Raw genomic sequence first — 27,864 nt, forward strand, 5'->3', positions numbered from 1 at the left:
GAAGACCAAATGAAGATGAAAAAAAGGACAAAGGAAGATGGTTGAAAGGGTTTTACCGAGGGAAACGCTTATCGGAAGGAAAGTAGCTCACAGAAAGCTTCATATGAAGGAGACCGACACACCTTGGTACCGTGCGTCTTGCTCACTCATCGGAAAGGCTTTTACTTGAACTTACCAGGCCGAAGGGCTGATGGATGATGAATGTACCTCAAGTTAAGTTTTTCACTGCTTTACAATGTAATCGTCACCAGACACAAACAACCCATCACCCCCTTAGCACTTATTCTTAGAGTAGTTTTAACTTAATTTATCAACATACCACTCTATTGGACACATCTGAATGTCCCTTAGTACTGTAGGCCAGATGAACCCGAGGCCAAGCCACTGCCGCTGTAACGCGGCATCGTAACGTGCCACAACTCTGGCTATATCTGAGTTTATCCACTAGATTTTAACCTCTTCCTGGCCTGCTATTTTAAGTGCTTCTAATAGGCTGCTCATTTTTTACTAGCGCTCTCTGATGTTGTGTTGATGTGCTCTTTCGTGATCGCCAGAAGTTCTAAAGAAAGCCTTGCTGACAACACCGCAGAGGCGGAAAGGAGATCTTGATCGGACGCAGGGGAGGAGCGCCTTACCCCCAAATTGCGATAATATGATGCTCTCATTTGTTGTGTGTGTGTGAAATGCCTCTCGCAGCCTCCCTAGATTTAACAGAAATTGTTAAATCAGATGCATAATCTCATGTTTAAGGTCACAGAAGTGCAGTTCTCTATAGGTGGCCACTTGGATAAACCTTGATGAGCAAGTGAAATTCTGCCCTTACATGTAACTCTAGTTTATTCTTCTTCACACCCACTTCCATCACTTGATCAGTAGCATGAGAGAACGAGAGCATTTCTCAGAGTTGGTTTGAACCCTGACTGGATGTTTGAAGCAGATGAGATGATAATGAGATCACAGAACATCATACTCCAATACAGGCCACAGAAAAACGTTACTCATTCATTACATATAGTTAGTTCACAACACTCTTATTTGATTTTATAACACTTCACCTCTGAACATGGCTATGCCTTCACCGTATGGATTTATTGGGCAGCAGTAACAGTACAGACTGTTGTGGGAGTCTCTGCCCCCCCAATCACTTACTCAATGAATACCTTACCACTAATTGATTGTGTAACTTTGATCTAACACGTTTACTGTATCAACACAAACACTCAGGTCTACTGAAGCTTATCAAATCACCAAATGTCTTAGTGCAACGCAGTGTGTTGTGAACACGTCAACGTCTTAATCTCTCCTAGAGCTGAATGTACAATGGACAAACTGTGATTTCCCAATGGAGCCCTTTATGTAAAGAGCTTTTCTAGTTCCCATGCTTATGCTTTTATCGAAGGCTGTGGCACGTTAACGTATAAGTTGCAGGCAAAGCTTTGATGTATTATTCCTTCCCTCTACAGGCTGACAAAAACACGACGCCACGTGCCTCTATGTCCCACTCTTAAATCTGGACAACAAAAGTGTCTGGATTATTGCAGTATCAGCAATGTACATATTACGATGACTGTGCCATTACAAGTGTTTTTCTCTTCTGTAAATCAGAGAACTTAGAACGACAAAGTTGCAATAAAGTTTACATTTTCTTACCACACTTCCTCTTGAGTCATTTAGTTAATGCTTAGTTAATGAATGTTTGATTTTATGTATCAGCAGTGCTTACAGCTGGGCAGCAGGGTGGCCTGGCGAGAAGGGAGACTGGCTTTCAAGCAGAGGACCTGGGTTTAAGCCCCTATGTTCGCAAGCATTTAGACTGCTTAAGTGTCCTTTAGCAAGACACTCAATCCAAAACCAAGGGGCGGTGCTCTGTATCCTGACCTCTGACCTCTCTGTGGAGGGGGGCAAACAGAAAGAGAATTTCCCTGTTGGGATCAACATTTAATTGTCTAGTGAATTATGATGTAATCCCATAATTTTTTTTTTTTTACTTTTTGGATACTTGCATGCAATTCTGTGTCCATGTTTGTTTGCTTGCATGTTTGCTCCTGTGTGTGTGTGTGTGTGTGTGAGCCCCTTGGTATGTGCACTCTCTCTGCCTTCTCCTTGTGTCAGTCCATGACTATATATCTGTAAACTGATGACTAACATCTCCACTAATTCCACTTAAACCTAATAAAAGTTATTTATAGCTGCGGTGAGCACGCGGTGGGTGAGATTCTCAGGGGAATCACATTCGCCCCAACCTCCGCCCTGCTTCTCTTCCTTACCTTCCTTCCTCGTCGCCCCTTGGCTGACGTCCACTTTGGGGCCCCAGGCCCCGCTCCTTTAGCGCAGCTAGACAGGTGCAGCCGGCCGCAGACACGGTTCCTCCACGCCAGCCGCCGTGCTCGCCCTCTCCTTTTACACCCTCGCCTTATCCACTTAGATTCATATGGCACTTTTTAAAATCTGGGCACAGTTCTCAGCCAGATAAAATTCACAAGACATTCTAGTGTGGCACCAGGGTTTGAGAGGTGATGAAGTTAAGATGTCAGTGGCTGGAGAGGATTTTGCTTCATAGGAGCAGAGCGGAGGGGCTGAAGGGGTAATGAAGTTGTGTCGTTTTGGGAGAGGAACCTTAAATGACCTTCATCACATTACTTTCTCCTGCGTTTTCATTAAAAAAAACCTTTGCATTGTTTAAAAAAGCTATTAGCAGAATGCCACATAAAGATACCTAATCCCTAATCTGTATGTGTGTGCACAATACTTTGTGTTTTGATATTGATTTCTTTTGTCTTTTCTTCTGAAATTGCCTTTGTGAGGTCCATCGAAATGTTAATTCCCGGCACGATAACAGAAATCCTTCCAGTCATTGTGGTGAAAGACATCCATCCTTAGACTAACATTTTGCAGCAGGACACAGCGGTTTAGTTACTTTTTTTCCTTTCTCACTGAATCAACATAGTCAATTAGGTAGGGGCATAACAGAGCCTTATGTAAGTTGTCCAACGGTGCAGGAAAAACAAATTGTCCTGCCAAAACCCAAATCAAGAATGACATGAATGATCTACATACAGTAGCTGCAATGAGAACAATGTTATTCTCCTCCGTTAGCAGCAAACGGTGATTACCAGCGGACAAAATGGGAACATCCCTGCTCCTGCGTGAATGAACAGCTTATAAAATAGGATAGGCAACATTGGCTCCCCACTTTCTCTGAGGGTGTTGTGGAGCAAGTAGCCCATGAATTAAACCGGTGACAAGCAGAGGCCGGAGACCTCTCCCAAAGTCTACTTTTAGAAAGTGCAAGTCAAGGTTTTAAGTTTCAGTGTCTGCTGTTGAGTGAATGGGTTTTCCAGCTTGCCAATTAGATGTACAATTTAAAGGCTTGTTGTCCATGGGCCAACTGGTTGGAGGTCTGTTGTGTATGCTGTATGGACTGTGTGTGTGTGTGTGTGTGTGTATCTGTCTTGTGTTTTGTACAAATATAAATATGTATAAATATAAATGAGAAGCCAGGAAACACAAGACTTGCGATAGAGACATCTAAAAAATAAACATATACGAAGGGCATCTTTGAAAGTGATCCTTTCTCTCAAGCGACCAAACTGCAGGTTCTCAGAGCTGATGAGGAGCAAGCAGACCTCAGGAATGCAGCCTTGAAATGTTAGCCCGTTAACGGAAGCCTAGGGCAGGGTGACATCGGGTACCATTGTGGAGGGGTGTGTGTGTGTGTGTGTGTGTGTGTGTGTGTGTGTGTGTGTGTGTGTGTGTGTGTGTGTGTGTGTGCACATGCGGCGGAGAGCAGCTAGAGGGAAACTGTCACATGTAATCACTTCCTGCCTCTGCCCTCCTTGGAAATCTGTCACCTCGCGACGCCTTTAAATGTCTCCCGTTTAATTTGAGTTTGTAGCTGAACGCCCCCCGACCAGCCGCTCCGGAGGAACTTATTAATACCCCCAGAGACGGAACTGGCTCCTCGGTGCGGTCCACTTGAGCCCAGCCACCTGGCGGGATGGCAGGCCGGTGCTGCGGCCAGCTTCCCTCTGAGAAGTAAACACTGACCCAAGGAAAGGAAGGATCCCATTTTCACACCAGACTCATTTCAGGAGGTTTTCAAAGTGTTAGAACTAAAAGGGGCTGGTAAACGCAGCTGTGACACACTCACAGGAGACGTCCTTCAGGTGAGGATGAAGGTCATCTTTCAGCTGTAGTCTCACTGATTCTCGGGCAGATGATGCTTGGTTACATGGGCCTTGTGGTTGAAGAAAATGTCTCATAACTAAAAGGTCACAGGTTTGGTCTTCAGGACAGTTAATGTGACCAGAAGCTGTTATAGATACAACTGTCTATTGTTTTATGTCCAACTTTGGTGTTCTCAATGTTCACAATCAGGCTTATGTTTGGTTTTGGTTCAGTGCTCCCCCATATTAAATTATGATATTTTTTAAAAACTGATTAACAAATTAAAACAGATCAATATGCAAATAAGATATTACATACTTAGAGCTAGTACAGCTGTCTGACATTCACTTTTATTGTGTTAAACTTGTTTTGGTATATAAGCTGCTTGTCTTTTTACACATCTTTAAATTAAAGGCAAACATATACAGCTTCATCTTAAAAACCATGCAGCAGCGTAAACATGAGGTCTACCGAGATAAAAAGTCACACAACTACAACGTGTCATTGTCAAAGTCTGCGATAACAAAACTAAATGTCATGTCAAAAAAAGAGGAATCAAAATATTTTTTTGTCCGTTTCACTTCTTAAATCAGCAAAAAATTGAACTTAACTTAGTGCTCATCATATGCTGCACTCAGCTGGTAAATATGCACCTGTCTTGAACAGTTCAATGTGTGAATAAAGAGGTTAACACATGGAAAAAATAAATAATATGCTGTACTGACAGAGAACATAATACAAGAAACAGAATTGCATTCCTAAGCATGAGAGCCCTTCTGTGTATCTGCGCTATATGTAGCCTATTCCTAAACATTACTGTCCATCTGTTGGGTCTGATTTCCAGACCTTGAAATGTTACAAGTTGTCTAACACAGAACGATGCAAGTGAAACAGCGATTTCCTACTGGTGGGACATAACAACCCACCAACCAGTTAAGCATCTCATCTGACTATAACTCTGGCAATAACAATAGCTGCAACACCACGATGCTGAAAGTGATATTTGACATCTTGACAGTCATAAAAGTTTACAAGTCCCATTACAGGCTGATATGAAGCCAAGACAGACAGATCAGATCATAGCGATCTGACAAAAGGCTACCAAGGTACCAAGTTAGGAATTAGTTTGTCCGAGCTGACGGACCAGTCATGGAGTGCACAACATTGTGAAAGTACAGTGAGCACACCCTTTTCCACACACTACACTACTACAGCAAAAAGTCACCATTGGCCACACTTTGCGTCAGTCGAACGAAACACATTGTGCAAGTGAGATTACCCCCTGAAACATACCCTGTCCCCCCCAGCTGCAACAGGGAAGTCAATGCTATACTGTGAAACGGCTCACTGGTGTCACATGGCATCGTATTGCATCTCAACTTCATGTACTGTTGCACGGGTACATGCCAACATAAGCACATATCTTGCAATGCTGTAGCCAGCACCCTAGAATACTACGCCAAGTTAATAAAACCTGAGTATGGAAACGACAAAAACAACACACAAATATGATCTGCCCATATCGCTATGTCATAAAAACATAGCAGCTAAAAAGAAACAAACCGGCTGTACACATGAGAGTCAGAAAGGCAATGGAGATCCATTCTTCAGACTGAACTGCTAGGATCAGGCCTTTGGCTTCTGCGCTGGTGTCCAACAAGCTTCTCAGAGTAAGAGCAGCGCTGATCCAGGGTCACTTTCCAGATCAACACCGACTACGTCATTTAGAATTACCTGAACAAGTGAAACCTTCTGCTTCTACTCTGACAGCCTTCATTAGACACCAGACACTATCAGAGTTGGTAAATGTCTCAACTGAACCACATGAAATTAAGAGAGACCAAACAATATTAGACTTGTTGAAATAATTTGCCGTCTCGCCCATTTCCACAAGACCCAGGTGCTCTGATCTTGAAGACTGGGAAAAGTGACAAAAAAACAAAAACAGTGACACAGGATTTTCACCCCCATGCTCCGCTGTTGTGTAGGATGGACTAACTGGGACAAAACCTAGTCAAAAATCTTGCAGCATTTCTCAACCCAAGCTGAAATATTGATTCAGATAACGCAGGATATTGAATATTCAACTCTTCAGCCTCAACTCATCTCACAGACTGTGTTAATGTGGACTTGATCTCAAACTTGCAGTACTAGAGTGGCACTAATTTTCTCCTCCCTTTCTGTCCTTTTACATTAGTGGGTCACTAAGGCACCGGTGCATACAGTCTTGTAGATAAACATTTGATCTGCGCACTACCCGTGCCCAATTCCACCAGAATCTCACATTGCCCATACATACACATGTACCTCTCACAACAATAAAACAAAATGACAGTAATGTTTCCAAACACCTTTCAATCATCATCATTTCTTTAACATTAATTAACTTAAAATAAAACCCAACATTATTTTTTTCTGTACAAGCTTCAGGAAGAATATATCTTTTGTTAAAAACTTTCTTATGCTTTTTCCACCCAGGGAGAGGGCAATCACTTGGTGGCTTTTTTGTCAAGCTCGAAGAGATCCAGAATGTCCAGCATGGCCTGTCTGATGTTGCCGCCAAAACGGTGGGAGTCCTACAATGAGGTAAAAAAAAAAAAAAAAGAGAGAAGAAAAAGAGATGAAAAAAGAGTCAGAGGAAAAACAACACAAAGGAGAAACTTAATTGTCTGCAGGAAGGAAAACCAAGTGAACTTACGGTTTCTGGGCTTGAGTGTTTGCTAGAGATGTGGAAGTTGATGAGGTTCTCACCAACAATGATGTAGGACACACCATAACCATCATCAGCCACCTGGTGGACACAAAAAGAGAAGAGAGCAGACAGGTGAGTTGTTATTCCAAATGCTGTAAGAACCAGCTGCTGCATTCTGAACAAACCGTAGACCAGAAACTGAGTTTTGACTGAGACAGAAATAGAGATAAACGAGATAAACGCACGACTGAACTCTCAAACCATTGATTTGATTTAATGTTTCTCAAATGCATGAAGCAAGCCTGCACTACCCTCTTCACCCCTTCTTAAAAAGTCAAAAATCACTCCTGAGCACGAATATGAATCGTTCTGATTGGACAACTCACCGGACCAAAGCCGCCTCCGGAGGACACGTACTCAGGGTGTCTGACCAGGTCAAACAGCTCGACCTGCTGCAGCGGGGTCTGACTGGTAGACAGCCTCCAGGGCTCAGACAGGACCTAGACATAAAGATGACATGCAGCGCTTTAGTCAGTAGTCATTGAAAACTAGACTTGCATGGTGTGAACACACATCAAACATAAATGGTAAGTGCAAGAATGGGCATTTTTCACTTAGAATGAGTTACAAGATATAAGTGGTCAACACAAGAAAGGATATGGAACACGATCAGGAGCAACATCCAATCAGAGAAAAGTGAGCAGAAACCAATTATCAAATTATTGCATGCACCTGTTTTATAACTGTATGATCAAAGGTGAACAGGTGACCACTCTCAACACTTTTCATCATTGTGTGTAGGAGTGAGCAACCACTGATGAACAGTGTAAATGTTAGGTGGTGTATTAACCACCAAGAGTGGTTACGACATCAGCTCGGCAACATGTAAACAGTTTAAACTAGAATGAAACCCCTGTGTAATCTGGAGCATGACTCGCCCATTATTCCTGCAGTTTCAGTTGCTGCCCACTAGGGGGCCATAGAAAGTCCCAAACACGAGTGGCCTCCTAAACCCTTGATCAGCTGTAATTCAGCTTTTGCATATACAATACTTGCGCTGCCTCAAGTAGGATAAAATGACGTACTTATTTTGTATTTTTAATGCTTTGTGTGTTGACATGTGATATCATTTGTATCTTTTTTTATCCCACGTAAGACCAAAGGCAATATTTCACCTTGTGTGGACAATAAAGTTGTATTACGTATCAAGGTGGGAGACAGGTTAAAATGATGTACAGGTTTAACAGGAGAAGGAGTAACTAACTTCACTAATTATTCATCAATAATTCAATCATACTATCCCTACATAATGAAAACCTGCCTGAACGAATCTCGTTATTGCCAAGGCAAAACAGATTTTGTCAGATGTCAAACAGACTGAGTAACCATAATCTGGTCTGTGCTGACTAAAAAGGACAACAGTGCACATTGGGGGTGCAAATTACACAACCAGGTATTACAGTATAGGAACAGAAATCCCACGATCACTTGCAACAGCAGCTCATACCTCCTTGAGGAAGGGAGACTCCTCTCCCAGGTATTTGGAAACCAGGTAGAGACAGAAGAGGTGGCGGTCGATGCCTTTCCCTGTCATGGCCAGGCGGTACATATCCTGGTGCTTTTCTGCTGCCAGTTTCAGCAGCTTCATACGCTCTTCTCTCTGGATGGAGAGGAAAGAGATGAGAAAGCAAAGAGACGAGAGTGAGACAAAGATGACAGATGAGAAGGGGTAGATGGAGAAAAAAGAATGGACAAATATAAGGATTTGTGTAGCTGTTTTGGGCAGCAATGCTTTGCTTCAAGTTGTTGTACTATCATGGGTATGGTCTGCATATTAGACTAATGATTAGAGACTAGCAGTAGTACAGTAATCAGAGGTGAGGTGTGTTGCTCCTGGTCAGCCTTACCGTCTCATCTCTGATCATGGAACGGACGAAGGCACAGGTCTCCATGGTGCAGGAGCGCACCGTCTCTGTTCGGCCCTCACGGAACAGACGGGTCATGGAGGCTTCGTATGTCAGGCAGAACTTCCCTTTGTCCTGTTTAAACACAATATACAGCAGACCTTAACCACCAATATATACACTGGACACAAAAGCATATCTGACAGTACACTCTGTGAAAGGTTAGTTAATAATTGTTCATTCTGTTGATATTACACAAAGATCACTGAAGTGCAGCAGGCTTCCATTTACACTTACAGGGGATAGACTAAATAGCAGTATCATCACATAAAAACTAACTTTTAAGTACCTAAATCACAATTACAAAGGCATCTGCACTAGCAAGTGTAACTGGAACGGTAGTTAGCACTAAGTGTTGGCTTTAAAAGAGGTCTGATTATTATTCTAATTTGTTAGTTGCCTCATGTTGCTTTGAAAACTCACTGAGTTTCAAAGAGGCCAAATAGGTGGCACCTAATTTACATTGGTCACAAAAACGGCAAAATAACGGCAAGGGGAAGAGACTCAATGCAAAACACAGACAAACTGCATTGGCAAAGAGGAACAGCAGTCACAAGTTGAAGTTCCCTGACAGGGACAGACAGACAGGTAACAGGATAAACATCAGGAAATTGTGGCCTCAAATTACACACAATTGAATCCAAGACATAGTCTCAACAGATATTTGGAAACCTAAAGATGCATTACCTGGTGTAAGCAGCACAACACCTGGACCCCTGAGCAATGAAAAAATGTAATATGGTTGTCTTACGACCTCTTCCTACATCCAGTTGGAGAGAGCCAAAGGATGCCTTCAACTCACAATGTCTGTTAAGCATTGTGCAATCTCGAAACCCAACCCCAGAATGGAGTTGGAGTTGAGAGACAACATCTCATATGCAGATATCTGTTTATAGAGATTAGCCGAAATGTCGTCTGGACCTAAAACACCTACAAAAAGTATCGATGTCCATGTATTTCGTTTGTTTGTATCCATTCTCGCGTCTCAAGTTGCTAATCGGACTGTAAACAATGACCGGCGCATGGAAGAGGAAGTCTTGGCCCGGATGTCCGCTGTCTACACTGGAAACCTCGAAATATTGGCCGTCACCCCTAGAGTCTAATGGTCGTCAGACCGATAAACGATGGGTTCCGAGATTGAACATTGTGTAATGGAATAGACAGCCATCTTGTGGGAGTCATTAGGTCCGATGATTGTTCTGCATGGTCATATAATGGCCAAGGAATATGAGGCGATTTTATAGGACCAGAGCTGCACCCTATGGTGCAAACAGTTTCCTCATGATGTTTCCATATTCCAAGATACCCGCACACACACAGCTATACAAATTCAAGAGTGTTTTCATGAACACTACGGTGAATTCAAATGCCTTCTCCCCAGTCACCTAAACCTTTATGGCAGGTATGGAGCACAGACTTTGGGTTCATATATTGTTTGGTGACATTATTTTGTCCACTCCCTGTAAATTTTGGGCATTCACTTATGACTTACAATGAGTGTAATAGTACAATAAGCTTAAATTCCCAGATCACACATAGCAAGCAACCAATAGTAAGGAGTGCAAGGGTCAAAGCCACAGCTCCCTGACACTAGATCTAACAAAATATTCCTGTGATATGAATGATGATGTGACATAGAAAAATGTTAAGAAAAAAGTTTAGATATTTCCATGGCTGATACAATGATTATCATCAGATGCATTGTATTAATAAGTGTTGTTTTGCTCCCAAGCCAATGAGCTGGATTTACTTACCCTGTAATGGGCCAGCTGCAGAGCGATCTGGATGAAGGCATCGGGGCTGGTGCGGCACTTCTTAATCAGACCCTTGCCAAAGTCATTGAAGGGGAAGATGTGAGAGTCCACATCATCAGCCAGAGTCCTGGCAACTGTCAGAGAGCTCTGGATGACCTCCTGGCACTAGGGGAAGTAGCAGAGCCGTATGTTATACATAATTACATTATATTTTATTAAGAGCGTTCGGATGAATACAAACTCATACCAGTGGCGTGATTAATTTTCAATCAAACTAACATGTCACTTACTGTATTGACACTTTTTAAATTTCAAATATATAGCACTTACAATTGTTCCACTATATGGCATACTCCACATCTTTGAATGACAATAGCGGTGCATGCACATGGCTAAAGCGACCAGCAGAGGGCAGTCAAGGTCTATGAATACCAAATCTCAGTCTCACCATTTCAGGTACCAGACTATGAGAGAGACACACTAGCAGTGCCTTACCTCAGCAGGGATGTCCCAGTGCAGCTTCTGGGGACCAGGCAGGTTGGGGTGGGGCTCCCCACAGCAGTGGCCATCCTCAGTATATCCCAGTTTAATAGGGTCCATGGAAAGCACATGCTGCAGTGCAGAGAGAGGAGTTTTAACATGACTGTGTGTGAAACAAGGCTAAGACTGAATTCAAACTGAAATAGAAGACATTCATTAATTCAGACATTCATTTCTCTTGAACCATCATGTCTTAAAACGTTTGATTAGCAAATGTAAACATGTAAACCATGATTTGATCTGGCATTATGGCACTACTGACTCATTTATTAGACGAAAAATAGCACAGTAACACACCTCCCAGAGATGTCCAATGATCGGAGCATCTGCCCAGGAATGCTCCGCATTCAGTCCCATGGTGCCGTTCTTGAAGACTATGAGGTTGAAGGATTTATCGAACCACCTTAAGAATAAAGAATAAAGGCATTCAGTGTATTTGTAGATGAGCTTGTGCCATACACTACTGTAAAAGTATGAATAAAATGAATAAAGTTCATCTTAACCACTGATGTCTAAACAAACGCACCTGTCATAGCACTTTCCATGGAGGAGGGACTTGGCGTAGCTGTCCAGAGACTTGACTGGGTTGTCCGCCTCAAAACGCTGCTCAGTGTCATCCAGGGTTACAAAGAAGGCCGCCTTCTCAATGGCGTCCAGAGCCTGCTTGTTCTTACCACGGCTGAAGTAGGTGTCTCGAGCCTTGGCCCATGGGGTCCTGCGAGGGGCAGCAGAGTTCACAAAACAGCAAATTTAGAATGGAAACTGCTACAAAAAGTACAGACAACTGCATGATGCGGAACAGACAGGACAGCATACAGCGGGTGTGGGCTCTATATGTGGACTCAACATACATCTGTTACAGAAATTCTTCTGTCTTTGTAGTTTTCAACCTTCTGAACTCCTTTCTCTGCTTTGGCTCCTAGGAACTGCCCACATTCTGGCCTAGAAAGCTACATGTTAACTGCTTCGCTCCTCACTCCAGGCCTCGTTTCAAGCCTACACTCCAGGTGCTCTGCAACTACCAGGTGCATAGCTCTTCTATTCTTGCATAGTTGTGGTCATTGCCCCACCCGTCCCCACCTTCATAGACTGAAGACTCATACCTTCAAACTACACACCCATCTCCATAATTATACTTTGTCTCTGCAATCTACTATGCAATCAATACTTACACAGCATCTATAATAACTATTTTACTTATTCTCTAGTTCTAGTTCTTAGAAATGTTTCTATATTACAAGGCTACTTGTAGACTTCCATGCTGCTCTGGCCAACAGTGTCAAGTAAAAGCCTAAAGAGTAAAATACTATTTATTACCTCAGAATACACCTCAGAACAGAATATCATTGCAGCAAATGTCCATCTACACTGATTTCATCACTTCCTATAAGTGGTCCGGCTACATTAATCTTTCTAACATTATTGACTAAGAAGAAAAAAAATCAGTGCTGGAAATGTGTGACACGAGTTGCAGTTGAGTCTGTAATGCCACCCACCTGCCCCCTGCAGTGAGCGCGGCTAGTGCCTCCTCTCCTGGCAAGGGATCAGACTTGTCGGCCAGGATCCTCTCCATCTGCTGCTCTATCTCCCGTGGCAACAGCAGCCGCCCATCATAAAACAGCCACACCTTGAAGAAGCGACCCTTGTGGTACACAGCAATGTGCTTACTCTCATTCACGTGCTGAAGGGTGTCTGGGCGGGAGGGGCCGATGGTAAGGAGAGAGAAAACAAGCAAAAAAGAGAGAAAGGAGGACAAAGGGAGAAGTGTGGGGCGGAGGTGTGAGGGAGAGTACATTTTTCAGTCGTTGTGCATGTATCTCAGTACAGCTTATAATTAAAACTTTATGTAATTAAATGGTGTTACTTATTGTTTTCTAAACAAAGTGAGAAGGGGAGCAGGACGTATGGATGTCACAGCATTTCATGCCAGGATCAATATGTATGTTAATAAATAAGATTTCTTTGTCCCAGTAGTAAAATTCTGTGATATCCACAACATCAGATTTAGGAACAAAAGTATTGTAAGTAAGTATATTTTAAGTATATTAACGAGAGCTGATTCTTTTATTCAAGTGAATATCCACCTTTTGAAATGATATGCATTTGAATAAGAAAATACTAAATTCAAAGAGCTATATAATGAGGGAGAATATCCAATCGACAATCTAAAGCAGCTTGAAATGGGAAGGACAGGAGATGAGATGAAAAGGGAAAGTAATCTGGGAATGGGGTAGTGGTTTGGGACATAATGGGTAGAGGCAGGAGTCCAAATGTTTGTTTGAGCAGCACCACTCACAACCATGAGAATCCAATTCAAAGCTTTGTTTACGTGAATCTGTGTTATCTTTGTTAAAACGTCATAAAATTGATTTGGTGACGCTCAAAGTGTTCAAACAAGCATTGACCCGGTTACAGACAAGACGAGGGAGAGGACACCTACGCTGGGAACATTTTGACCCCAAGTACAACAACCTCGCATCCAGGTAATATTTAGCCTACTGTGCATCTTCTTACTGTAAGGGCACCTTCAGCAATGTAGCTTCCTCTGGAATGTGAATAAGGGCACTGAGCATAGAGATTCAAAGACATTATAACTGGCTTAGAAGAGCTGGAAAAGACATTAAGATTGTATGCATCCCTTTAGAAATATCTTCTATTCAATGCTGCTCTAATAGCAAACTAGTTTTTCCACTGATGCTATATTTATCCATTATTTTTTCTCCACACAGCCTCAATAATACATATTACAACATAGGGGAAAACTACAAATTTAAGCCATCAAATTGTTTTTTTATGGAGCGCTATCAAACTGAGAGTAATATAAAATTCACAAATATTAATTTTTTATTTTTTTTTTTAAATGGGGGGTGGGGAATCACTGAATTTCAGTGCTCAAATATGTTTTCATATGCACCAGGACAGTAGAGTTTGTATTATTAGTCATTCACTACTGTCCTCTACAGCCAGAGATCAGTGAGGAGTTTCTCTTGGCCCCAAATGTGTGATGTCTCATTATTCTACACCTTCTTTGAGAGAGAACTGCAAAAAGAAGTGAGACATCAAGAGCAGTCGGGAAGTCACAAAGTCAATCTACAATTCATTGTTGATGGTGGTGCTCCAGGTTGTACATCTAGACGACATCACAGATTAGAGTCTTGGTTCTGAGGTATTCCTCTTAGATATACTGTAGAACTCACACTGTTAGATAAAGCAGTAGAGATTCTTTACAAACTGAATGTTCATGGGTTAGCTTCCTATGAAGACTTTACTCAACTCTGAGGTTCCAGGAAGTTCCTGTTCATGACATTTTGTTGTTTCTTGCTGCAAAATGGCTTCCCGTTCCTCTCAGAAATCAATCATTACTTTAGATAATAAATAGCCATGGGTTACACCCAATATTGAGGGTGAGGGTAATATTTATTACCTGCATGTTTTTAATCATATAATCTAATCAATAAATGTTAGATGATATAGAACACCTCAGATTTGTTTCAAGATTAACAGTATGTTATATTCTGTGCTGGTTTGTGTTAACTTATCCTATCAAAACCATGGTTTTTCAAACAACTATGGTTATCCAGGCCAGACCAATGCAGTTTGATATTTCTAGGCCTCATCACTCTTTGAATGCTCAAACTAAAAGGCTAGGCTTCAGTCACATGCAAATTAGTACTCCCCATGTGTATGGACTAGTACACATGCATGATTATTTATAAAGACCAGCTTAATTTAAATTTACGAAGATGTACAAAACGTGCCAAGGAGGAGTACAGTAGGAGTAGTGTGGGAGGAGGCGGCGCCACTAAAGACTCTACCTGTGTCTACACCTGGGACACGACTGGTGTTGAACATACGCTCGTATTGGGATGAGCACATGGGAATAGTGTGTAGGAGCATGAGCTGAAAAGCAAAAGGGGAGAGTCAAACACAAGAGAGATGACAAACTAATTCACTAAAACCCCCAGAACAGCAGACAAACACTTAAGGGGACAGCAGAGTGGGTGAAGTGGAGGACGAGGAGGGATGAGGATTGGGTTGATAAGCAGTCCTAAGGAGCAGGAGGGACCTCAGAAGGCTGCCAGGGTGGGAGACATGAGCAGGATCCAGAAACCAGTGGCCTGCTACCTCAATGCCACCAGCAAAGCCCTTGCGGTAGACATTGCACCTGAATATAGATACCTTTTAGAGATTTAGATCACTTATACAAATTAAAGCAAATTGATATCTCCCAGTCAAATGGAGGCCCAAATTTGCATTCAAAATTGTGAAGAGCCAATAACTGGGAACCTCATTACACAGAGGAAAGCCAATGAGAGGTAGATTCTATTCAGGGCTGTGCTGGTTGACACAGAGTCCAGGAGTCAGGGTTTCCATTGGCTTTTGCCGCGGCAATGGCTAGGGTCACAGGGCAGGGGTCAGAGGGCAGCGCCGAAATGTGCCCTCCTCTTACCTGTCTCCAAACCAGGGACGCGGGTGGTGTTAAACATCCGCTCCCACTGAGCCGAACACAGAGGAACCTTGTTCGCCAGCAAGTATATCTAACGCAGCGTCCGAGACAGCGAAGGGACAAAACAGTAAAACAGAGACAACCGAACGTGAGTGCATAACAGAGCGAGAGCATGCATTTGTGTTTGTATAGATGTAGACATTTGTTGTGTGCAAAAGTGATGTGTGTGTGGGTGTATGTGTGTGAATATATACAAGATGTTGAGGAATTTGTGTCAGTATTGTGCGTGTGTAAGGAATTTGCACTTAAGCATCATGCATGTTGGTGAAGGAAGAGGACTGATAGGCAGAGGTACAGAGGGAGAACAGCCTTCAGTTTATTCAGTAAGCCTGCAGAAAACATCCATGATCTCGCTTTGCCAGTAATTATAGCCATTCTTATAGCAGAACAAGCAAAAAGCACAGTGCGCAGCTCATTCAAAAGTCAGAGTTACAAACAATGAGCTGAAGACAATGGCAGCATCTACAAAATCACTGGCGAGATTATGGATAACAAACACACTTTGAAGTAACAGAAAGAGGCGGTTGCAGGGGAATATACGGCTCTCAGATAACAGCTGTAATAACAACAAGGATTTGTTTTCTCTTATCAATATCAACACATCATAAATGAGCAGTTTAATCATTTACACAAGATCAAATATGCACTGTGCATGTTACTAAATATGTAGTTATATTACAGCTTGTACAATGATTATTAATTAATCAAAGCTCAAGTTAAAGTTCAAGTGAATCATTTAAGGAGAGAAAGAACTCAGAGAAATAGATGAGAGAGAGAGAGAAACAGAGAGATAGAGAGAGATATATAGAGATCTGTTCTAGACTCACTGGTTTGATCTGGGCTCTGTCCAGTTTCCTCCTGTACAGCATGATAGCGTGGATGGCGTTACCTGCCCTGGCAGCCTGGATGGAAGTGGGGAACACATACAGGAAGTCCTGGAGGAAAGAAGAGGGAGGATCAATAATAAGACGATAATTGATGGCATTTCAGCCAATGCATGACACAGTCTTGAAAAATATGGGTGCACCTGTCCAAAACCTGAGATGTGACTTTTGGCCCAGTACTGCACGTATAGATACAGTATTCCCAGCTAACTTGACCTGCTATTCCAAGCATGCCGAGTGCTGTTCCACTGACCCCCATAGCAAGTCTACCTTCCTTAACAGCTGGGTCTTTAGCAACAGGGCTCGTTAAGCAAGAGGGGCCATCTCTCTTTGTGTAAACCATACAGTAGTGTGCACTGAGTCGGTGCTGGCAGAGTCATGTCCCAGACTCAAACAGGCATACATACAGTAGGACTGTCTCTGGGAGCGGTGACCCATCCCTGTGACCGCATGCAGCAACAGTCCAGTCTGCTGTCCCGCTCATTCAGGCAGAAACACACAGAGGGGCCTGTGCGCACGTGCCAAAGTCCCTCATAGAGACCACTCAGTGGTGGCTAGTTATCTTGGGTGAGTTCACTGGATCCATACACAAAGGAACTGATCACAAATATGACACACAGTTGGAGCATTCCCTTCGTCAGCTAAGTACAAACGAGGTGTAATGCTGCGATTGTGGTCATGCTGACCAAGATGCCAAGTAACTCCCAAGCCAGAATGACTATAGTTGTAATGATCTCGCCTGAGACAGTGTGATGAGGTAGCCTATTTCTTACATAGTACACATGGGGTTCATGCATGTCTGTCTATTTAATATAGTTTAAAGAAAAGTGTCTGCTATGCACACAGCCACATAGGAGATCAGGCAGGAGGCATAACATCATAAAACAAATTATTGAAAGGCTAAACATTTTGTTTCAGTAAAATCCCTACATCACTATCCATACAAAGTAGTGGGCAAAATAAATGCAACATGTTCAGTCAAATCAAAGTTGTTGGAAGAAAGTCAATGGTATACTTTGCATAATGCCATTGAGCTGATCAAATAGGAGCCAAACCTGTATAGTCCGAGCTACCACATGGCTGTAGGTTGCTAAAGTGCTTCTCCCCCCCCCCCCATCTTATCTGTCACCTACTGTATCAAGTATCAAAGAAACCTCAACTCAAAAATGGCACGCCTAGATGCAACATAGGCTACACTTCAACTAATGACAAATCTTTCAACCCTTACATGGGAAGATTGCCTCGTGATATGAAAATGGAAATTCCTGCTCAACAACCTAGAATTAGAGAGAAATCGAGCCATGTATATTACTCTCCCCAGTGTCTTAAATAACAGCAAGGGCAATGGGTCACACTCACACAATAGCTTTTTTGGTGGGCGAAACCTTCTGGAATTTACTCAGGTGTCACCAAATAAACAGACAGCACCTGCGCTGGCCGTGTCTTTCCAAAGCTTCTCCCATAGAGAATCAGTCACAGCCTTCATAAAGTTAGCAGCCTGTTGTTCAACTTTTAAACAACAGGCTGAGTCGATGTCTGGAGACAGATACTGAGGGAGAGAGATCTTACCATGGCATAATAGTTGCTGTTGACCATGATGGGCCCACGGCCTCTGAGGTAGATATACTCTTCCCACCAGTCACTGACCTGAGTCAGACAAAGAGAGGGGGGGGGGAAGAAAGGAAGGAAGAGGGGTGAGACTATTATACATACTGCTTTCCTTGATCGTTCTAACTTGATTCATGAACCAAGACAGTGTCCTAAACTGTCTTCTTGGTTACAACAGCCGAGAGGGGATGTGAGAAAAATCCTTTCTGACTTACATAGTTGGAGGCCCACCAGGACTTGAGTTTGAGGTACCACTGCAGTCTGGGTCCCAGGTTCTTCTCAAAGTCCTTAGCCAAGCCCTCCATCCGTTCATACTGCTCATCATCCATCAGTGGGCGGGCCGACTCCAGGTACTGCAAACACATTCACACACAGATAGTATGAAGACAATGCACAGGCACAAAGAGCTGAATGTGGACCCGAATCACCAGTTTTAGACAAGAAGAGAGCAGATAGGCCAGAAAAACTGGCCAGAAAAACTTGCCATCTATTCTTTCTCCCTTGACAAATTACTGGTCTGAGGTAGGAAGTGTATTTAGTGGTTATGGCCTTGGGCAACACGGTCAAGTGACAAAGAAAGAGGACCTATGGCAACTCTTGAACTGAATCCATTTGAAAACCTACACTGCTTTTCTTTTGCACGTCTTAATTACATGCCTGGATTTGAAACCTACTTGGAGCCTTATTGAAGTCTGCTCAGCTGTAGAGACATTCTGAAGTTGAGTAGTTTTTCATTCCTTCAAGCTAAATCTTTCTCAGTTCACAATAGGACACTTGACTAAGGATACACAGATCACAGAGATAAGCAGCAGTACAAGCTAATGACAAACACTTCAGTGGTAGTAACTGGCTTTTATCTCAGTTGGTTCTTTCAATGAATAATGATGAATGGAAAGTCATCTGTAATTTTCTTCTGGATAGAAGGTACGTAGGACTATTGTGGCGCAACCATATACGAGGAGGAGGCGGAAATTCATGAAATTACTGTACCGTTTACTTATTTATGATATGCCCCTAGAGGGAAGTTCATTTAATGATGCCACCAAGCAGAAGATATGTAAAAAAGGATCAGGAATGTTACTGTCTTTTCATGAGCCAACACATGACAGCACATGAAATAAAAACGCAAACTTATGTCCCAGTTCAAATTATACCCAGGATCATTTTGAACAATCAAAAACATACACAAAGCAGCCATTCAGAGAGGAAGCAGACATCACAGGTGGAACTTACCCGTCTGCAGGTGTCCTTTACAGCGGGGACAGGTAGCCGAGGCAGGGAGTTCTGGAAACTGTACAGCATTGGCTTCCTGCCAGAGAACACCTTCACTAATAACTGGATGAGAAGAGCAGACGTGGGGGAGGGGAGGACAGGGGAGAGGACACAGGGGGAATTAAAATTAGACTTTGCACTTTGGCTTACATGCTGTAGGTTGCTAGATGAAACACAAAGAGTTAATAATCAGTGGGTTAAACTGAAAAGGAACCAGTGTAGGACTCATGGCCAACTCAATGAAACCTGTCACACAAAAAATCAACTGTATCTCTGACAACTAGGCCAAGTTGGCCAAAGCAAACCCTGCTATTTGTGGATCGCCACTTATGCATTATTTTAATAAAAGCCTTGCTGTGCGCTGCTTTCTTTTACATATGTTAAGACAAGGGAGGGTCCTCTCCCATCACAGGAGGTCTTTGAAGTTGATAGAGACCTGCGTAAACAACGACCCCTTGTAGGCTTTAATAACTCTCCACAGAATTCTACCGACAAGTTGTCGGTAGAAGCTCAAACTCAAGTGAAATAAGGGCACAATTAATTGTGTATAATCGGATATCACAATTTTAGTTTCCACAATTAATAAATGGTAAAATTCAGAAATATAGAAACATTTACAACACATTCATTTCATTTAGAATATTCACTGCAGGTGGAAAGAGTCAAGGTTTTGTTCAAAATCATATCTCTCGTACATCTGGCTCTCATAAGTTGTGAAAATGTCTTCCATATGCCGTGTCAAACAATCCATTCTGTAGTCTTTTGGAAGTGAATTCCACTAGAACATTCTAGTGTGAATCTTCTCTCAAATGAATTGAGCGGAGTGGTGCATTTTGGCCTGAGCCTTAAGAGTATGTGTGATGCTAAGAGCAAGAGGGTACTGTCTGGGCACAAATGTTGCACTGCATTACCGCCTATGCTCAAAGAACAGAAAATGGGCTTAAGTCATCTTCTCCCCAGGTGGTTGTCTCACCATCCAGAGACGAGTGGACCAGGACACGGAGCCATGACGCGCGTACATCCAGCCATGCCACGACAACAGGCACTTCAGGGCATTCCTCATGATAAAGATTATGGTGACCCACAGGCCCGTGCCCACCAGAACGCCCCCCACTATCCTCTGGCTGTCTGTAGACATGTATCGGCTGTGAGGAGGGAAAGAGAGAGATGGGGAAAGAGAGGGGAGGAGAAAAGAAGACAAAGACACAGAGGGGGTCAAATAACGGCAGCAAAGCAGAACCTGTTCATTTGACTGCATAGTGGAAACAAAAGCCAGAACTTCCCCTCTTGCAAGAATCACATCATTGGACAGAGTGGGGCTTTGTGAAAAATCAAATGTGATTCAAGCAAGTTAATATTCTAGCTTAAAAGGAAATAAATACAGTGTGGTGATATGGCGTGCAAAAAAATAAAATAGGCCTTTTCATTTTCAAGCTTGACCAATTTAGTGATCTAAAAAGAGACTGCACTAAAAGAACACTGATTGGAAAAACAACACTTGACACCAGATGCGATAAAGTAACTGTTGGACTTGGCCCACTTCAAAATCAAAGAAGTCACATTAAATCGTGACTGATAAATAAAGCATGTGATTTATCTTGAGAGGATTAAGCCACTCTGTGGTCCCAAGTCATGATCAATCAACTGTGTCAACAGTAATAACCTAAAATCTTTGGTTACTCAGTGTGGCCAGAGTGTCTTTGATGGTATGTTTTATAAACCCAACAGGTAGCCGGGCTTATAGCTGTAATTTTACGGTGCTTGAAAAAATATGACACTAACAGGTGCTACAACCTCTAACAAAATGTTTCTCATTAGTACAGTGAAAAGAACACACTGCCCTAAATAATGTCCTTGCCTTGAAGGACAATACACTGTGTTATTGATAAGAAAAGCATTACAAGCCATTTATAGACAGGACGCATTTGAGAACTATTGCACAATATCAGCATAAACATGATGAGACTGTTAGCAAACATGAAGATGAGGTGTAGGGGACATTTAGAAAAAAACATTAGACTGTCAAATCTGTGAGTGAATTAAACCTAGGATCTACCAACCACATGAGGCACTTGGGAAAGTAGGCCTACATGTTCTCTTGGCATGTACATAATTGCATGGAAATAATAATAAGACAAACATACACAAGCAAAACATGCAAGAAAATTACGAAAAGACCTTTTTGTACAAATGGGCCTTGAGAAGTGATTTAAAGGACGACTTATTTAGCTAGTCTAAGCTCCTCAAGCAGGACAAAGCCTTGGGCCCTGACAGCAAAAGCCTTGTCACCTTTCATCTTTAGCCTAGACATAGGAATAGCCAACAGAGACCTGGCTCGGATTTAAAGCTGTATTCTGTCTCATAAGGCTTTAAAAGGTCTGAGATGTAGCTAGGAGCCTTAAAAGTTATTAAATCTTCAAATAAATTCTAAAACTGACAGGCAATGAATATCAGGATGCCAGAATAGAGTATTACGATCCCTTCTCTTAGTCCTGGTCAAAAGCCTTGCTGCAGTATTTTCCACAACTTGGAGCTGTGCCACGGTTTGTTGTTTAAGGCAAGTAAATAAAGCCTTGCAGCAGTGACGGTGAGAAGAGCATGTATTACTATCCCTGCGTCACTGAGGGACAGAACAAACAAGAATGTTTTCTCCAATTTTTTACATTTGGCTCAAGGTTTAAATTTGGATCGACAATGACGCCTACATTTTTAGATACAGCCTTGATTGTATTTGTTAAAGGAGCAGTAGACTGCTAAATTTGTCTTGAGATACATTCAGTGCCAATAACAAGAAATTCACTTTCCTCTGAGTTTAACTACACAACGTTCTGAGACATCCAGTTTTGATGTTCAGTTTAATAGTGCTTTCATACGCCCAACCTCTCAATATTGAGAATAAAATTGCACTTGGCTGCTTCTGTGTTCATCAGAAAATGAACCCAAAGCCTGGTTCAGGAGAGTCAAAAAATTCCAGACTTTGATTAAAATCCAGGAAAAATAACCCACTATGGCATGCCAAGACAGCACCACATGATATCACTGGACTTACCCGATAGGTATGTGTTGGCTTAGCTTGGCAACAAACCCCAGAGAGGGATCCAGCTGATTATATTTATTGTAGGACATGTAGGACACGACCACCACCATGAAGCCAGTGGGGCTGCCCGGGTACACACCAGTCATCACCCCATTCTGTGGAGTAAAAACAACAGAGGGTTACAAAGGTCACCGTGGTCACAGAGAACAAAGAGTCTATAAGGATATAGATGATATTGACATTAATTCTATAATTAGTGTTTTGGGTCCTGCTGCTACAGGCAAGTTTTTACCAACTATAATAATCAAAACAATGACTGAAGAGCTATATGTGAAAATGCTAGCAGGTCTTTGGGTTTGGGTGACTCATAATGACAATGTGTGTAAACAGATAAGTAGGTCAAAGGCTAGAATACAAAGAACAGACAGGAACGTTACTGTTACTGTCACTGTCGTGTGTTTGCGGGAGTTCAATGAATAGGTGAGCTTCCATTGAGCAGGAGTTAATGGAATTCTTAACCAGACAAACAGACAGAGCTTGACATAATATGACTGCAATCAGTAAAGTATCAGATAGCACTACTGAGCAACTTACGACTCCCTTTGTTTACCGAGTTCACAAAGTGAGTAAATCGAGTCAAGGATCTCCAAGATTTACCCCCGTAAAAAAAAGCCCTATAGTCTTTGCTCTCGCCCCATGTGTCTCACCTTGAAACGAATGAACCTTTTCTTCCAGGAGTGGAGGCCAGAGAGGTAGATCTGGCGTAGAGCCTCGTGGCACAGCTGTAGGTCGATGCCATCAGGGGTGACGGTGAACTGGAAGGCCACCGCCTGGTGAGCTTCTGCCATGTTGGCTGCTGCTGCGCAGGGTCACTGGGGGAGAGGTAAGTTCATCAAGTTAATGGAGGGAAAGCATAAAGGAGTTTATATCAAAGGTAAATGGTAGATCATAAACGTAGGGCGACAAATAGTGACCAACAAATAATTTGTATCTTCTCTCACTTTGCATGTACCTGAAACGCATCTAGTCATCTGGTAATGTCATCACAGAGTAAAGTTTACAAAGGATACTGATTTCAAGAATGATGAGATCACATTAATCAACCAGGTCTAATCACCATTTCCTGATATGTGGATGATGCTACTGAATGACACTGAACATTAACATTTATCAGCTGAATCCTCCACACTGATCCTTTACCAGCTTATGTCACCGTTCCTTGAAATTTATGGTGCTATTCTTCAACAACTACACTGATGGATAACTAAATTCTAAGACATCATCTAATGAAATTCCCTCTTGGGAAAACAGCCTCAGAGTGGGAAATGACTCTTATTGGATTAGAAAACAAGAGGGTTTACATGGAGTTAGAAGGCCAAAGAGTCAGCAAATACTTTGGGTCGGGGCCTGGTCACACATCGCACATGATGGAGTGGTTGCCACAGTAACGAGAGACTCAACTGCAGTGTTATGGCTGAAACTACTGTAAAATGCAAAATATGGGCCCTAAGCTGAGGATATCATTTTTGAGGCTACATGCAATGCTCCTAAAGAAATCCCTGGCCTCAGGGAATTATTTGCCTAAAGGGACAAACTTAGGTTCGACACCTCACAGGTCATATCATCATGGAAATTTTCCTTTTCAGTAAGGTTAGCTCAAGGCAAAGAAGGGAATTTGCCTATGCAATTATTACTTGTGTAATTTATAGCATGAGTATCAATGGATACGTCCATAAATGTCCACTCTTAGTAACTCTTATTCAGTGTGTCCAGTAAAACATGGAGAGCAACCGCAATGACCTGTGTTTTAAGGTTAACGCAATCCTGCCGTATTTAATGTAATTTAGTTACCTGAGGTCTTGGCCTATCATACACGCTTTACAAGACCCATTCGATGTGCATGTTTTGTATTTAGTTACTATAACAACTGAACTGGTTCCTGTAAGATGACACTATGTTGCCTCCGAGGGAAGCAGATGCACTGGGAGGAAAACTCATGGGTTGTGTGTGAATAGGCTACTACTACTACTACCCATCTCTAAAGAAGATTTGCCGTGGAGGCTGGACGATGTAGATTACGATGTGTCCCCTCTAGGTTTGTTTGAATGGAGGCATCTCAAATATTAAATTTGCGACCTTGCTGTCTCTCCACTGGCTTCTTGAGTCATTGTCCTCCATTTCTTTCTAGTGAAATGGACTCAGGGTTATGACAACAGTGATCTGTCTTATGGAAAGCAATCCATAAGACAATCCGACAGGCCAGACTGCAGTCGCATGGCCATGGATATGTATCACAGTTAGGCTCAAACATGAATGTGGTCCAGATCAGAAATGAAAAGATCTGACTGTGTGTGTTTTTTTTCTGTTCACACTGCTCTAAAAACATCAGATCTGTGTCACATAGGCGGGGAAGATCAGAATTGGGACACTTTCAGCTGCAACATGATCATAGCCTTCGAGTTCCCCTTATTAGTGCTGTTGCTCTGTGAAACTGGAGGCAATACGAAGATGGACATCTGGAAAATTAACAGGTGGAGATAAACCCATTAAGGGCACAAAGAAGAAGCCTTTTTTTTTTAGTTGTGAGCCTACAACATATTATTAATAATTCCTGCTCATGAACCCCACAGACTCTTTTTCACATCCGTAGTACTGTAATTACACACCAGTTACTCCATTCTTCTAGTTTATCAGATTATTTTACTCAGATTATTAAAACATCTTAGTAGTACTTTCTCGATCTGCAAGACAGTTTATGCTCTATGAAATGCTGGTTTGACCAAATGACTGTTGCAACTCTATACTCCATCCCCCAATGGTAAGGTAGATGATGACAGTATTTAATATGATGCAACTAAGTGGTTCCCATGCTGGGGTCCAAGAACCCCAAAGGTTCCTTGAACAGGTTCCAGGGCTCCCAGAAAAATGAGAATGAATTTACTTGAATTACTATTTCATTCAGTAGAAGTTAGCCCAGTGAGAGGGTGTCTGGTAGTGTCTATTGTGAGCACTGTCTATTCTGGGTTTTTACTCTCTCCACTGTTACTTCCCACCTACAGTAAAGAGAGAAAGAGACACAAATCTTCTCACATGATGGTGAAATCATCAGATGATGATCATCTACAGTGTATATTTGGAGGTTCTTCACATAAACATGGGAAAGACTGATGCAACCAATACATCCCTCAGAGTGAATGTGGATGGATGTTAGCCTACAAAATGAAATCACTAATATTTCCAAGATTTTAGGGGCTCAGAAAAGAAGCCTTTCTGCAGGAAGATTGTCTGGGAGTCAGCAAGTGTGAGAGGGACGTGCTGTGGGTGCATATGGGGACGGGACATGTTTTGTGCTGCCTTCAAATGCTGTCGGAAATATTATAATTACAAGTGGAGCGTACATGAACCGCCCAACAAAGTCATAAAAACTGGGACTGGGAAGTCTGAATATCCGGCAATACCCGAATTGCCGAGATGTCAGATTTAGGGGGCGGGACGCATGAAAGTCATGCTAACAACTGATGGTAAAAGTGATGCTGTTTTATATTATGCTAATGTTTGGCATTCTGTGAAAATAATATATAGGCCTATTGTTTATGGTTCCATTTTCACTCTATCTTTTAGTTGTCACTCAGTAAAACACACAATACAATAAATGGCAACGTTTCTCGTCTTTGTTCTCCTGCTGCAGCACAGAGTAACGCTGTTACACTTGATTTTTTTTAAAATTTAATGTCAGGCACATAAAACCTACATTTAGGGTGCATTTTGTTATTATTTGCGACGCAAAGTATTTTAAATGCGGGACAAGTCAGGTTTACGATTTCACTACACGGAAGGAGCATACGAGCAGCGCTTGAAGGCAGCATCTATTCAGCAGCAGCCAGTCCCTTTCCCTTCCCCCAGCTGGTTTTCCCACATCACATGATCCGCCCAGTGCTGCTGAAAACTAGGGGAAAGGTCGCAGCGCTGCGCCGCTCAGACACCGGGCAAAACCGGCAACAAATGCACAAATCCACTATGTGCCAATGTCCCGCGATGGTTACGATGAAGGCATAGGGAAATATCTAGTGTATTTTGGATATGGTATAATCAGCTTTTGTCCGTTTTCTATAAGATGTCCATCATTGCAGATGCAAGACCCAGACTAAGGAATCAGGTCAAACACCCCCACAGTCCACCACTTATCCGCACTATGGCTCTTACCGCAAACGCCGTCAAACTATTTCCCCCTCATCAAACCTGTTTTCCAGTTGCCACTGTCACACCTTTTGACAACCCCCATAAAGTCATTCTGAAATATATGATCGGCATATGTAGGTTACATTTCTCTGGTATTATATTAAGTCTCCTGTCCACGTGGTCTGTGCAAATGGGGTCATTAAGTTCGTTCCTCGCCAAGTCAAGAAGTAATTTTCTATTGATTAAAATAACCAGCATTTTTGACCCAACTGTAAGGAACCAAACCAATGCACGTGCATTATCTCATCACATTATCAATAGGCATTAAGGTTATGATGCTCTTGCACAGGACACCGTGACGAAACAGCTTTGACTGACCTTCACTACCAGGTGACATTAACACAGGTGAATCCCTCTTTTACTGTAACATTACACATCGTAGGCAACTGTCAGGTGAAGACACGGGCTGTACATAATTACTACATAATAAAGCAGTATTTACTTGAGGAAACTGTCAGGTAGGTGAATGTCAGGTAGAATGACCTTTACTTGGACTTTTGCCCACATTCGTGTTGTGATCTCAATAACAACACCGTTACACAACCCGGTGCTACTTGAATACTTGTGCTAGCAACATTTGGTCACAGTACAGTCAAAATAAAGTCATAACACTAATTGTTTAGCATAGATATTCAGTACAGGCCTTTCCAACAAGTTTTCTACACCAACGGTTAAAATCCAAGACTATGGCGGGGAGTGTGATTACATTACCGGAAAGCATTTGGATACTGACGTTATTTTCACTTTCACGAGCCATGATTTGCCCATGAAACTTGCTTTCTGACAGCTGTAGGCCAAACAAGGACATAGCCGCCCGGTTATCGCCAACGTGAATATGGAAATAATAGAGGATACGATATGTAAATGCTGCACAGCTATACCTGCTGCTCTTAGGCGGAAATGTGACTAGTTGATATAAATTGACAAGCGACATTGACCAACGATAAAGACAGTTTTCACGGGATTTTTCAGACGTCTAGTCGGGGAGTTTTTCCCCCTTCAACCCCTGCAGCCATATTTGGCGTAGCTACTTCCAAAACTGCAGAGACACACAAGAAAACCTTACGAGCGGCACCAGAAAAAGAACAGTTATTCACTCACCGACCCCTTCCTATTACACCTGGAGGTCTGCGGCGCAAAATGTAGACAGCGGCGCTTTCTGTATTTTGACAAGGCAGCGAGACGGCTCGTCTCTCGGCG

The 27,864-nt window shown here is 42.4% G+C and overlaps 1 protein-coding gene across 2 annotated transcripts; it reads right to left on the reverse strand.

Moving 5' to 3' along the window:
- Positions 1-4,505: 4,505 nt before the first annotated feature.
- cpt1ab (carnitine palmitoyltransferase 1Ab (liver)) lies at positions 4,506-27,864 on the reverse strand. Of its 2 annotated transcripts, none has more exons than XM_071514122.1 (19): positions 27,766-27,864; positions 23,133-23,297; positions 22,438-22,580; positions 20,362-20,533; positions 19,350-19,451; positions 18,332-18,469; positions 18,078-18,155; positions 16,452-16,559; positions 14,933-15,017; positions 12,614-12,809; positions 11,644-11,832; positions 11,415-11,520; positions 11,073-11,189; positions 10,578-10,742; positions 8,767-8,898; positions 8,367-8,519; positions 7,246-7,359; positions 6,866-6,958; positions 4,506-6,743 (listed from the first exon to the last, which is right to left on the reverse strand). In XM_071514122.1, exons 2-19 carry the CDS (start codon positions 23,271-23,273, stop codon positions 6,657-6,659), a joined length of 2,319 nt encoding a protein of 772 aa, XP_071370223.1. In that variant the 5' UTR covers positions 23,274-23,297; positions 27,766-27,864; the 3' UTR covers positions 4,506-6,656. The 2 variants fall into 2 exon arrangements, with proteins under 2 accessions (XP_071370223.1, XP_071370222.1); XM_071514121.1 differs by lacking the exon at positions 14,933-15,017 and adding an exon at positions 15,568-15,655.

This window comes from Centroberyx affinis, unplaced genomic scaffold, assembly GCF_046629955.1.
Source record: "Centroberyx affinis isolate AG114_WGS23_722 - 3 ecotype Tasmania unplaced genomic scaffold, CSIRO-AGI_Caff_v1 ptg007973l_1, whole genome shotgun sequence".
NCBI lineage: Eukaryota > Metazoa > Chordata > Actinopteri > Beryciformes > Berycidae > Centroberyx > Centroberyx affinis.

What these genes read in the sequence shown, in the direction of transcription:
- cpt1ab (XM_071514121.1), bottom strand. Translation starts at nt 23,273, where the DNA reads ATGGCAGAAGCTCACCAGGCGGTGGCCTTCCAGTTCACCGTCACCCCT. An exon ending in TAAAGGACACCTGCAGACGG is followed by an intron (nt 18,470 to 19,349) that starts GTAAGTTCCACC and finishes ATGTGTTTGCAG; the next exon opens with TACCTGGAGTCGGCCCGCCC. An exon ending in CCATGATCAGAGATGAGACG is followed by an intron (nt 8,520 to 8,766) that starts GTAAGGCTGACC and finishes CTCTCCATCCAG; the next exon opens with AGAGAAGAGCGTATGAAGCT.